The sequence below is a fragment of the Pollicipes pollicipes genome, unplaced genomic scaffold (genome assembly GCF_011947565.3).
Source record: "Pollicipes pollicipes isolate AB1234 unplaced genomic scaffold, Ppol_2.1 Scaffold_6052;HRSCAF=7182_pilon_pilon_pilon, whole genome shotgun sequence".
NCBI classification, from domain to species: Eukaryota; Metazoa; Arthropoda; class Thecostraca; order Pollicipedomorpha; family Pollicipedidae; genus Pollicipes; species Pollicipes pollicipes.
The window spans coordinates 10,865,095-10,877,208 of NW_023596805.1; the positions used below are offsets into that span (position 1 = coordinate 10,865,095).

General features: G+C 63.8%; 2 protein-coding genes across 2 annotated transcripts in view; one reads left to right on the forward strand and one right to left on the reverse strand.

Annotated features, from left to right (window-relative positions):
* LOC119104449 (long-chain-fatty-acid--CoA ligase 1-like) overlaps nucleotides 1-8,227 on the forward strand; it is a 36,737-nt gene extending 28,510 nt beyond the window's left edge. Inside the window, 10 exon segments of the mRNA XM_037228149.1 lie at nucleotides 1,181-1,335; nucleotides 2,367-2,393; nucleotides 2,395-2,568; nucleotides 3,092-3,292; nucleotides 3,537-3,754; nucleotides 4,321-4,471; nucleotides 4,998-5,189; nucleotides 5,531-5,671; nucleotides 6,440-6,703; nucleotides 6,999-8,227. Coding sequence (XP_037084044.1) covers nucleotides 1,181-1,335; nucleotides 2,367-2,393; nucleotides 2,395-2,568; nucleotides 3,092-3,292; nucleotides 3,537-3,754; nucleotides 4,321-4,471; nucleotides 4,998-5,189; nucleotides 5,531-5,671; nucleotides 6,440-6,703; nucleotides 6,999-7,136 — 1,661 coding nt within the window. The 3' untranslated portion in view covers nucleotides 7,137-8,227.
* Nucleotides 8,228-9,917: 1,690 nt separating this feature from the next.
* Smn (survival motor neuron) lies at nucleotides 9,918-11,649 on the reverse strand. The gene is made up of 3 exons (XM_037228503.1): nucleotides 11,539-11,649; nucleotides 10,482-10,595; nucleotides 9,918-10,013 (listed from the first exon to the last, which is right to left on the reverse strand). Exons 1-3 carry the CDS (start codon nucleotides 11,647-11,649, stop codon nucleotides 9,918-9,920), a joined length of 321 nt encoding a protein of 106 aa, XP_037084398.1.
* Between the last annotated feature and the right edge of the window lie 465 nt (nucleotides 11,650-12,114).

Consider the following 12,114-nt stretch of genomic DNA (forward strand, 5'->3'; position numbering starts at 1 on the left):
CGTCTCCGGTACGTGTGCCCACCCGTCTCCAGTACGCGTGTCCAGCGCGCGCCGGTGACTGTCTGTCGGAGCTGGAGCGTGTGACATCGCCGGCATCGCCGCCGACCGCGCCGGCTCAGGGCTGGGGCCCGCGCCGCCCAGTGTGGCACGAGGAGTGCCGACCGGGACTACGCCGGTGTTTTGTGGTCGTGGCGGCTGCGGTTTTCCCCGGGTGCTGGCCGGGATTTAGCCAGAGCGGATTGTCGAGAGATTCATGGGCATTGTTTTAGTGGTGACATCTGACAGCTGTAAGCGCTGTTGTGTTTGTGTTGATGACTGACAGCGAACATGCTCGTTATGTGTGAGCCTGTCGACATGCAGACGGCTGCGTGTGAACGCCCTTGTCGGGCGGACCTGCAATCAGTGTGGTGTTTGTTTGTGTGTTTATAGAAGAGGCATGGTCGCTGTTTGTTGTCGTGTGTCGATAACTCCCGGCATGTGCCCGGCGGCGCAGCGTCTCGGTCGTTTGCGGTCCCCGCCGACCGACCCCCGTCTGTTAGCGGTCCCCGCCGACTGACCCACGTCTGTTACCGGTCCACGCCGACCGACCCCCGTCTGTTAGCGGTCCCCGCCGACCGACCCCCGTCTGTTAGCGGTCCCCGCCGACTGACCCACGTCTGTTAGCGGTCCCCACTGACTGACCCACGTCTGTTAGCGGTCCCCACCGACCGACCCCCGTCTGTTAGCGGTCCCCGCCGACTGACCCACGTCTGTTAGCGGTCCCCGCCGACCGACCCCCGTCTGTTAGCGGTCCCCGCCGACCGACCCCCGTCTGTTAGCGGTCCCCGCCGACTGACCCCCGTCTGTTAGCGGTCCCCACTGACTGACCCACGTCTGTTAGCGGTCCCCGCCGACCGACCCACGTCTGTTAGCGGTCCCCGCTGACTGACCCACGTCTGTTAGCGGTCCCCGCCGACCGACCCACGTCTGTTAGCGGTCCCCGCCGACCGACCCGCGTCTGTTAGCGTTCCCCGCCGACTGACCCCCGTCTGTTAGCGGTCCCCACTGACTGACCCGCGTCTGTTAGCGTTCCCCGCTGACTGACCCACGTCAGTCAGCGGTCCCCGCCGACTGACCCACGTCTGTTAGCGGTCCCCGCCGACCGACCTGCGTCTCTCACCGCCGCGTCTCCGTGTCGCAGGTCTGAAGCCCGGCCAGGGCACCAACGTCGGCGTCTACACCCAGAACTGCCCCGAGTGGGTGCTCACCGAGCAGGGATGCTACAGCTTCAGCATGGTGCTCGTGCCGCTGTACGACACGCTCGGCGAGGACGCCTGCACCTACATCATCAACCAGGTGTGCACTCCGTTCGCTTCACGCCGAGACGCGCGCCGAACGGCTCCAGTGTTTCAGTGGGCGTCTGTCGGTGACCACGCGCCGCCAGCATAAGCACGTACTTGTATTGCGGAGAACGTTCTCCACGATCCTTCCGCAGTTGGCTCGGGCGGCAGGAGACGGGAGCCGGGCTTAATGACGGGACGTCGTCGAGATTCTTCAGTCGCCGGTTATATCGATGTCGGCTGACTCGGCACGGGCTACGCCGCGGGCCGACGGCGGGGCGGCCGGGCCGAATTTTTGGCCGTGCTCTGGCGTCGTCGCTGCGGCAGCGGCGTCAGCACGGCTGTGACGTCAGCACGGCTGTGACGTCAGCTGTGACGCGCCATCGGAGATTGGTCGGCCCCCGGTGACTGTGGTCTAGGGACCGGGACTGCACTGCTAGTGCCCGGCACTCGTGTGGGCGTGTCCAGGTGCTGGGTCTTACGTCCGGCCGGCCGGTGTCGGTCTGCTGGCGACGAGGAGGCCCGGCGCTGGAGCCGATCGCGGCCGTGGAGCGGCACCTCACGGCCCCCCCCCCCCCCCCCCACAGCCCGGCAGTTTTTTTATAAATTTGATCCGAACCCTTTGAAAAGATGGATTTCTGGGATCAGCGCTCACGCCAAGCAGCGCTTGTTGTGTGAACCCGGACCCCCACCATCCGATCGCGCAATTCCAGGCAAGGGCAGAATTTAGTGCCGAAAGCTTAACGTGCCGCAGTGCTCGGCACGGTCCGTCCTGCCCTCTTGTTGATGCGTAGACCACGCTGCTGGACGACACACATGCGATGATGCTGATGATGACCTGGCGGCTGATGTCGCCAGGTCATCAGGAGGTGCTGGCAGTTGCGTTGTAAGACCCCGTCGTCGCTGCAGGCGCTAAAAGAACGCTAGGACCGAAGCGTCGGTACATCCCGGTACTCGCCTGACGAAGCGTGTCCTCGGTGTCGCGGTGCCCGCTCGCGGGGCGGCGTGGGACTGCCTGCGTGACGCCCGCCTGTCCGCTGCCGACAGGCCAACATCTCGGTGGTGGTAGTGGACACAGGACGCCAAGGTGAGCACGCTGCTGAGCCAGCGACCGCGCCCGCTCACGCACGTGGTCAGCACGCGGCCTGTCAAGCCCGAGCTGGCCCAGCGCGCCAAGGACATGGGCATCAAGCTCTCCCGCTTCGCCGACGTCGAGAAGCTCGGCTCGGCCGCCAACATCAAGGAGACGGTGAGAAGCCCCAGATCGCAGAGCCCAGAGCCCGGACCCAGACCCAGACCCAGACCCAGACCACCTGGACCCCAGACCCAGACCCAGACCCAGACCCGGACCCCAGACCTAGACCCAGACCCCAGACCACAAACCCTAGATCGCAGACCGCAGACTCCAGACCGCAGACCATAGACTCCAGACTCTAGACTCCAGACTACAGACCCCAGACCACAGACCCCAGACTCGAGACGCCAGACTCCAGTTCCATACTCCAGACCCTAGACCGCAGACTCCAGACACCAGACACCAGACCCCAGATCCTAGACCCCAGACCCGCCGGCTGCTGGTAGATTTTTTGAGCAGGGTCAAATGCGACGTACGCCTTCCAACGGCATTGCTGTCAGCCCCCATTCTGTGAAGTGGCGGTTGAAAACTCGCAGTCCATTCTCCCTCCCATACCGCTTGTTTATATCGGGTGTGTCCCGTTTCCGCGACCTCCGGGACCCCTGTGACCTCTGACCGTGACCTCCACCCCCGCCAGCCGCCGCGGCCTGAGGACCTGGCCACCATCTGCTACACGTCCGGCACCACGGGCAACCCCAAGGGCGTGATGCTGACGCACGAGAACATCGTGGCCGACGTGGGCGCCGTGCTGCTCCAACTGGGTGACTGCAAGCCCGACCATACGGACACGCTCATCTCGTTCCTGCCGCTGGCGCACATGCTGGAGCGGGTCTGCGAGGTGAGAGGGCAGGCCCAGCGGCCGAGCGAGGCGAAGGTGGACTTCAGAGAAAAACTGGAGTGCGTTGGGTGTTTGAGATGGACCGGTGGGGACAACCTGAGCGATTGTATTTCATAATGCGAGCAGGAATTCGGTCTTAAGGATTTTGTTTTGTTCGGAGGTGCTCTGCATCTCACTTCTCCCCGCGGCGGTGGCGCCGCCGGTGACAAGAGCCGACAGTTCAGCTTCGTTCGCTTGCCGGCAGACGGCGATGTACATGCAAGGCGGCTCTGTGGGCTTCTTCCTGGGCGACATCCGGGCGCTGATGGACGACATGAAGCACCTCCGGCCCACGCTGATGCCGGTGGTGCCGCGCCTGCTCAACCGTATCTACGACAAGGTCTGGTCCAACGTGGCCGGCAGCAAGTTCAAGACCAAGATGCTGCAGTGGGCGCTCACCGCCAAGGAGACTGAAATCAAACGGTCAGTGGGCAGCGTCGTCGGTGTGGGGTTTGATTTGAAACTCCGGGAAAGGCGATTGACTGCTCAGACGGGATGTTGGGTGGTCGCAATACATTGGGCTTACCGTGCTTGCTTTGGGCTTCCCCCCCCCCCCCCCATTGAATCTGAATTGTTGAAGGAGTGAAAATAGAGGGAGAAAAAGGGAGCGGCATATATTCACACTGTTCGTCCACACGTTTTTCTTTTGGGTAATTTTCCAAACAATGGTGCACCTCTAACTGGCTCGTGTTATCAGCGACAAGGGTTGTTACGTAAAATTAGCCGGGGGCGGGGGTGAGTGGCGAAAACGACAGAGCATACCCCAAAAAGCCCATAAACGGGATTGCCCGCTGATTTTGCCAACTTTCTCTTCAGAGTTAGGTGGGAGCTGGAGCTCGTCATCTCCCAAATAAAACCGAAACTACACCCGTGGTCAGTGAGCAGACCCTACCATGACTCACTCGCGTCAGACTGCTGTGCGTGTCAAGCCGCGCCTTCCGGACGAAGTCGCCTCCCCTAACGAGGTCCCCTCTCTCCCTTCCTCACAGGGGCATCATCCGGAACGACTCGTTCTGGGACCGGCTGGTGCTGAAGAAGGTGCGGGACTCGCTGGGCGGCCGCGTCCGGCTGATGGTCGTGGGCTCGGCCCCCATGGCCGCCAACGTACTGACCTTCATGCGCTCCGCCCTCGGCTGCACGGTGAGACGGCCGCCGCCGCCGACGAGGGGTCCGCCGCCGCCGGAACGGCGACTGGGACGGGGACGGCCGGGGCGCTGCCGGTGGTCGGACGGCGGGAGGTGGGCAGCGCTGGCCCGCGTGTCTTGGGTGGTGTTTGCCATTCACGATTGCAAATCCGGATGGTGTTTGCCATTCACGATTGCAAACCTGTTCAGCTGACGAACCCGACTACTTCTTTTCACGGGGTTTGTTATTATTACTGACAGATTGGTGCTTATTATTACTGGACAACTCAAGTTGTTACGGCTTATTAGATCAAGATGGTGACGACTGATTAGCAAATCGCTGTAGTTTTCCTAGTAGTGCACTATTAGGCATAGGCAAATGCTGTATGAGGCTGTAGCTCATAAGTCAAATTTTGTACTGTTTTCGTTTCCCGACCCGTGTCTGTGCCCGTGCCCTAGTGCCGCAGAGGGGAGGGGAGGGTGAGGGGAGGGGCGGCGCGGCGTGCGCGCGGCAGCTCTGACCGGCGCGCCGCCGCCGACAGGTGCTGGAGGGCTATGGCCAGACGGAGTGCGTGGCGCCGTGCACGCTGACGCTGCAGGGCGACTGCCGGCCCGACCACGTGGGCCCGCCGCTGGCCTGCTGCGACATCAAGCTGATGGACGTGCCGGACATGCAGTACTTCGCCGCCTCCAGCCAGGGCGAGGTGTGCATTCGCGGCACGAACGTCTTCAAGGTGAGCCGACCGCCTGGCGGGGGGGGGGGGGGAGGGGGGGGGGGGGGGGCGCCGCGAGCGGCGGGCGCCGACCTGGGGCGACCCGACCGCGCCCGGCCCCACCGCATCGAGCGGTGAGGCGTGATGCTGCCCGCTGCGATAGTCTGTTGCTGTTCGGGTCATGTCGCGTGCTTCGGCTGCCCGCTCGGGCGTGGGAAACCTGCCGTCACCTCTGAGCGGTGACGGCTGATCGCGCCGCCCGTGCGCGCGCTAGCCGGGCGTCCAGTCGGCAGCAGTGTGTGGGACAGCCGCGCGTCCCCGCCGGCCTCGCCGCGAGTCAAGCGGGCGCCGCTGTCCGGCAGGGCTACTACAAGGACCCGGAGAAGACCAAGGAGACGCTGGACTCGGACGGTTGGCTGCACACGGGCGACATCGGCCAGTGGCTGCCCAACGGCACGCTGCGTATCATCGACCGCAAGAAGCACATCTTCAAGCTGTCGCAGGTGAGCGCCTTCGCCTCGCCCCGCCTCGTTTCGTCTCGTCTCGTCTCGTCTCGTCTCGTCTCGTCTCGTCTCGCCTTGCCCCGCCTTGCCCCGCCTCGCCTCGCCTCGCCTCGCCTCGCCTCGCCTCGCCTCGCCTCGCCTCGCCTCGCCTCGTCTCGTCTCGTCTCGTCTCGTCTCGTCTCGCCTCGCCTCGCCTCGCCTTGCCCCGTCTCGCCTCGCCTCGCCCACAGACGGGGGACTTCCGTTAGGCTCGGCCCCGGCGCGCTCGGGCCGTAGCGGCGGCTGTGCACGCGCCCACGCCAGTGCTTTGGTCTTTCAGCTGCCTTTACACGGAACAATCGTGGACGGTTACAGTTCGGTGCGGTGCATGCCGCCGTTGGCGCTCGGGCTTGCTAGTTGACGCCATCGTCAGAGAGGACGTTCTTTGTTGGGTTAGATGCGGCCGGTGCTGCTGCTGATATCGGGTACTATGGGCCCGGCTTCTATGCCCGTGTGCATGACATGAGGCCAAGACCGCTCTGGCTCGATCCTTTCTGAGTCCTCTCGATTCTTCCGGAATCCTCGGTCCTTCTAAGTCCTCTCGGTCCCCCCTGAGTCCTCTCGGTCCTATCTGAGTCCTCTCGGTCCTCTCCGAATCCTATTGGTCCTCTCTGAGTTCTCTCAGGCCTCTGAGTCCTCTCGGTCCCCTGGGAGGACTCGGGGAGCGTCGGTCCGTATCCGAGCGCCCCGGCCACTCGGCCGCTTACGCCGCTGTCCTCCGACCGGCAGGGCGAGTACGTGGCGCCGGAGAAGGTGGAGAACGTGTACATCCGGTCGCAGCTGATTGCGCAGCTGTTCGTGCACGGCGAGAGCCTCAAGTCGTGCGTGGTGGCGGTGGTGGTGCCGGACGTGGAGGTGCTGAAGGCGTGGGCGGCCAAGCACGCCGTGCCCGGCACTCTCTCGGTGCTCTGCCAGAACGCCCAGGTCAAACAGCTCATCCTGGACGACATGAACCGGCTGGCCAAGGAGGCCAACCTCAAGAGCTTCGAGCAGGTCCGTGGTGGTTAGCTGGTAGAGTTGTCCGCGGCGCCGGGACTCACGGGGTGTGTCGCCGCGAATTAGCGGACGCGTCACTGACTGGTGCTGGTGGTAATGGTCGTAGGCGATGTTTTGGCTGCTAAGGCAGCGTTCGTAATGCGAGCTATGTGGAGTGGTGCTGGCCTGGCGGGAGAACTTCCTGCCAGGAGGAGATGCTGCGGGCGGCTGGGTGAACCTGACCAGCTGCTGTGAGCGTCGACGGGTCTGGCTCGACGCCGGCGATCGTCTGACCGCCCGGTCTTCCTCACAGGTCAAGGACATCTACCTACACCCGGACCCGTTCAGCACGCAGAACAACCTGCTGACGCCGACGCTGAAGGCCAAGCGGCCCGAGATCCGCAAGTACTTCAAGCCACAGCTGGACGATCTGTACGTGAAGCTAGCGTGAGCGCCGCCGCCGGCGTAATCTGGCGCTGTCAGTTGGCTGTCCCCTCGCTAGATGGCAGCAGGTGGCCGGTTTGCGCAGCCACTCACGACCACTAGGTGATAGTATGCTAGCTGGGTTCTCAAGGCTCGGGAGTGCGGTGTGGAGTAAATTATTTGTTGTAGACTGGTTGTGCGTGGTGACCGCGTGGAGCTCACTTTGACTAGATGTGCGCATTTCTCTGCATCATCGACTGCATAATCTCCGAACGGGTGTGTGGAACTGGGAATCTCGTTATCGGAAAGACAGGCGAGGACGCGCGCTGGCGCCGAGCCGAGCCCCGGCTGAGCGTGAGATCGGGCCCAGTCCGAAGACGGGACGAGTGAGCGCGTGATGGCAGCAGATGAGGCTGGCCGCGGGCGCATGGCGTGTGGCCGGCCGGTGTGACGTGTACGATGTGGGCAAGTGTGATACGTGCGTGTGCGTGTGTGCGCGTGTGTACGCCTATGGACAGTATCAGCAGCAGGGTAATGGCTCTGGCGGGGGTGCGTGGACAACTGCGTCATGTCCCGCCCCGTTGCGGTGTGTGTCATCTGCCTGTCGCCACGGGATGCTGGCCTCAGCCAGATCCACCTTGTGGCTCCTCCCCGCACCTCGTGACTCCCCCCTCGCGTCTGTGACTGAGATCTTCGCTCCCTTATTGCGTGTCCTGCGGGGAGGAAGCGTTATGCGTCCCCCTGGAAGTACGCCCGGCGCGAGGAGTCCCGTGTCCCTCCCAGGGTGTCCCAGAAGAGGACCGTGTGCTTTCCCATGGATCCTCCGGCGCAGGACCTGCGTGTCCGCCTGCGGGTTACTCGCTGCGTGCGTGATCTAGACGGGTTAGGCTGTTCAGTTGATGCTTAGGACGATGTTGGCCCGGTGGTTGCCGCCGCGACCTTCGCGCATGTGAGTCTGCCGGACGCTGCTGCGCTGTCGCATCGAGTGAACCCTGGTAGCGGGAGCGAATCAGCAATGTCAAACCGAAATACCGCAGAGCACGAGTGTTCCGAATTCACTTAACATGCGTCGTTCATGTCAGGAACATTACTGTCCGTGCAATAAAGTACTATCCTACACCTTTGTTTCGCTGGCGATAGAACGGGATAGGCGCCGGCCGCCCGTTGATTCTTGCAAAATGCACGCGGTTTGTTCAAGATCATACAGCTGTGCGTTAGGAGACGCCACGCGCTCCGAGAATCCTGGACAGCACTGTGCCGCGCATCGGCAGCTGTTGAGGGTGTTAATTAGATCGACCGTGACGCAGGCGCCGCGTTACAAGTACAGGCGGGACCTGAGTCACCGGATGGTGACGGCGGTCCATCCTAGCGAGCGCCGGACGCCGGTGGGCGCGGAGCGACGGCTCTGGTGATGGACGGCCACGAAAGACGGCTCTGGGGACGGCCGCGGAGGGACGGCTCTGGGGACGGCCATGGAGAGACGGCTCTGGGGACGGCCATGGAGAGACGGCTCTGGGGACGGCCATGGAGAGACGGCTCTGGGGACGGCCATGGAGAGACGGCTCTGGGGACGGCCATGGACAGGCGGCTCTGGGGACGGCCATGGAGAGGCGGCTCTGGGGACGGCCATGGAGAGACGGCTCTGGGGACGGCCATGGAGAGACAGCTCTGGGGACGGCTATGGAGAGACGGCTCTGGGGACGGCCATGGAGAGACGGCTCTGGGGACGGCCATGGAGAGACGGCTCTGGGGACGGCCAAGGAGAGACGGCTCTGGGGACGGCCATGGAGAGACGGCTCTGGGGACGGCCATGGAGAGACGGCTCTGGGGACGGCCAAGGAGAGACGGCTCTGGGGACGGCCAAGGAGAGACGGCCCTGGGGACGGCCATGGAGAGACGGCCCTGGGGACGGCCATGGAGAGACAGCTCTGGGGACGGCCATGGAGAGGCGGCTCTGGGGACGGCCATGGAGAGACGGCTCTCAGGACGGCCATGTAGACGGCTCTGGGGGCGGCCATGGAGAGACGGCTCTGGGGGCGGCCACGGAGAGACGGCCCTGGGGCGGCCATAGACGGCTCTGGGGACAGCCTACCGCGGATGGACGGTTCTGGGACGCCGGCGGCCGCGGGAGGCGGCTCTGAAGACGGCTGCCTGTGGCAAACGGCCAGAGATCGCCAGGCCTCGAACGTCTCCCAACACCCCTTCCCAGAGCACAGAGCTTCAACACAAAGTTTATTTCCAAAAGCACAACACCAGCGGCGGGCTGGAGTCCACGCCCGCCCCACTGAGTCCACATAAAACCGGCACGTGGCCGCCCGGTGTTGTGACACCAGGCGAATCTGCCCGGTCCAGCTCGGACCGGACAGCGAGCCGTCCGCCGCTAGACACGGACAGACCAGAGCCACAGTCACCTCCAGCTACAGCCGAGCCTCTGGGTCAACCGACACCTGCGGCTTCTCACGGGCGCTATGACGTCACGCGCACGCCGGTCGCGGCGCAGTCCCGACATCGACGCCGACGGTGCCTGGGGCCGGCACCGACAGAACCCGGGACAGACACCGACGGCTTCCGTCTGCACTCGACACGAGCACCGCATGACCGCCGGTCCCTTCGCACACAGTCACAGGCGCATCCGGGCTCGGTGCTGGTGCGTCGTGTTCTCCAATCACGCTGCCTGAGCCTGACTCTCGGCGAGCGCTACCCCTCCCTCCCGCGTCGCCAGTGCCCCCTCCTCTCTGCCTGGCCACGGGCGGCGGCGGCCGGTCCGTCCCGCCGGCCCGTGCCGCGTCCATCCGCCTGCCAGCGGGCATCACCTCTTGGCGGCGGCCTGCCGCTCCCGACGCGCCTGGTAGTACCCCGTGTAGTAGCCGCTCACGTACCACGCCATCAGCATGTTGGCCAGACTCTCGGGGTCGGCGCCCGGCACCGGCGGCGGCGGCGGCGGTGGCGGCACGCTCGGTCCCAGCCACCGGCCGCCCTCCGACGCCCAGGCGCCCTGGGCGGGGCCCTGGGATGGGCCCCACGGGCTCGGCATCGGCCCCGGGTAGGCGCCGTGCGCCCCCCAGGGCCCCGGCATGGGCCCCGGACCCTTGGGCGGCCCCCAGAAGCCCTGCGCGGGCTCCGCGCCGCCCTGGTACGAGCCCCACGGGTTCGGCGCCGGCCCGGGGTAGGCCGGTGTCTGGGCATGGATGGAGCCGGCACCGGGGTCCGCCCGGCGGCCGGCAGGGGTCGCGGCAGCCGGCGGCGCTTCCTCCTCTCCCTCCTCTTCCTCCTCTTCCTCCTCGGCGGCCGCGCCGGCCTCCTCCAGCTGCGCCTGGCGCCGCTGGCGGCGGCGCGCCTGCTTGCCCCCTGACGGCCGCAGCTCGGTCAGTGCGGCGCGCTGCCGGTTGCCGTAACCGACGAACTGCAGCTCACAGCTCTTGCCGTCCACGGAGAGCAGTTCGGCCTCGTACGGCAGGCCGTCCACCGTGTACAGCGCCACGCAGTGCTGGCCGACGCGCCAGCGGCGCCCGCCGCCGGCCGCCGCGCTCGAATCGCCGTCACCTGCCGGCGCGCGCCACCGAGGTCAGGCCGGGGGACGCTCGAGTCGGGCTCACAGGGCAGCGTACGTCACGCATGCTCAGAGCGCATGTCATGCGGTGAGCAGGGTCAGCCTGCGCCGTCCGACGTCACAAAAGCAGCACGAGACCGTCTGACGTCACAAGAGTAGCACGCGAGACCGTCTGACGTCACAAGAGCAGCACGAGACCGTCTGACGTCGCAAGAGCAGCGCGAGACCCTCTGACATCACAAGAGCAGCACGAGACCGTCCGGTGCGACCAGAGATCGCATGTTTGTTCAGAGTCGAGGTCCATTCGTCGTGCCGTCCGGAGTCCGCAACATATCGGACCTGACGTCGCGACGTCGATACATAAGGGTCACATGTAGCCCATACAGACCGGCACTGGCTGGATTCATCGGAGCCCTCGTCTTAGCAATCCGAAACACAAGTCTGAACATCCAACCAGCGTAATTGGATGGAAAATGACATATGACAGAAGCTTTGCATATCCTTCACATTTGACAGGTACGGTACTTTAGATGTGCAAGTGTGCACACTGAAAATTGTATGTTGATGATAATGATGGCAATGCTTAACACGTACTCGTGCCTTCAGGCGTTCAAGAAGGCACATCCAGAATTGATTAGAATTATAGAATCGCTGTTACACCTACAAGCGTTCAGGAAGGCGCAGCAAATCCAAAATCGGCTCCATTTCTGCACGAAAGTTCAGCAATCACGACGGCTGTACAAAGGCATAAAAGGTGACAAATCAGCAGCACTAGAGCAGGTGCACACAGCATTATGCTTCCCCCGCCTGAACCGGGCGTGTTTGTGAGCCGGCTGGCCAGCTGGCTGGCGGCACCTTTCATGCCGAGCTCAGCACGAGCCGAGGCGAGCGCCCGGTCGTACGCCTGGATCAGGGCCGTGTCGTCCCAGATGTCGTCGTGCTCGGCCGGGTCCTCATCACCGCGGCAGAACAACGTGCGCTCGTCGGACATGGCGGCAGCGCTGTGGCACGCGCCCGGTGTCCGGCGGCTCAGCACGCGGCCCTGCGCTGATGCGGCGCCCGCTGCAAACATGGTGTTCATGTGATAAAGTGGGTGTGTGGTATTGGTTCTGGATGTGAACAATGCCAAGTGTCGGTAAAACAAGGCAGATTCATGTTCAGAGCACAGGGCAGGTGTGTGTGATTAGTTTTGGATGTGAACAATGCCAAGTGTCTGTGAAACCAGGCAGCTCAATGTTCAGAGCACAGTGTGTACCACAGATCTAGATCACAGATGTAGACAGATAAGAGATGAGGGTTATAATGATCACAATAAGAATCACCACTTCACACATTCATGAACCTTCCAGTGAATAGCTGAGGATGCAGGAGCTTCCTAATCTGCCAAGGAAGGGGTCTCCATAATGCACAGTGAAGTGCTTTACCCTAGGCCAATGTTAATAATGCCAAATTTGAT

Excerpts from the sequence above, each read along its gene's own strand:
- Smn (XM_037228503.1), bottom strand. The coding sequence starts at position 11,649 with ATGTCCGACGAGCGCACGTTGTTCTGCCGCGGTGATGAGGACCCGGCC. Across the intron at positions 10,596-11,538 it reads ACGACCGGGCGCTCGCCTCG|CACTGCGTGGCGCTGTACAC; the intron begins GCTCGTGCTGAG and ends CGCGTCGGCCAG. Across the intron at positions 10,014-10,481 it reads ACGGCAACCGGCAGCGCGCC|AGTCTGGCCAACATGCTGAT; the intron begins GCACTGACCGAG and ends GCCGACCCCGAG.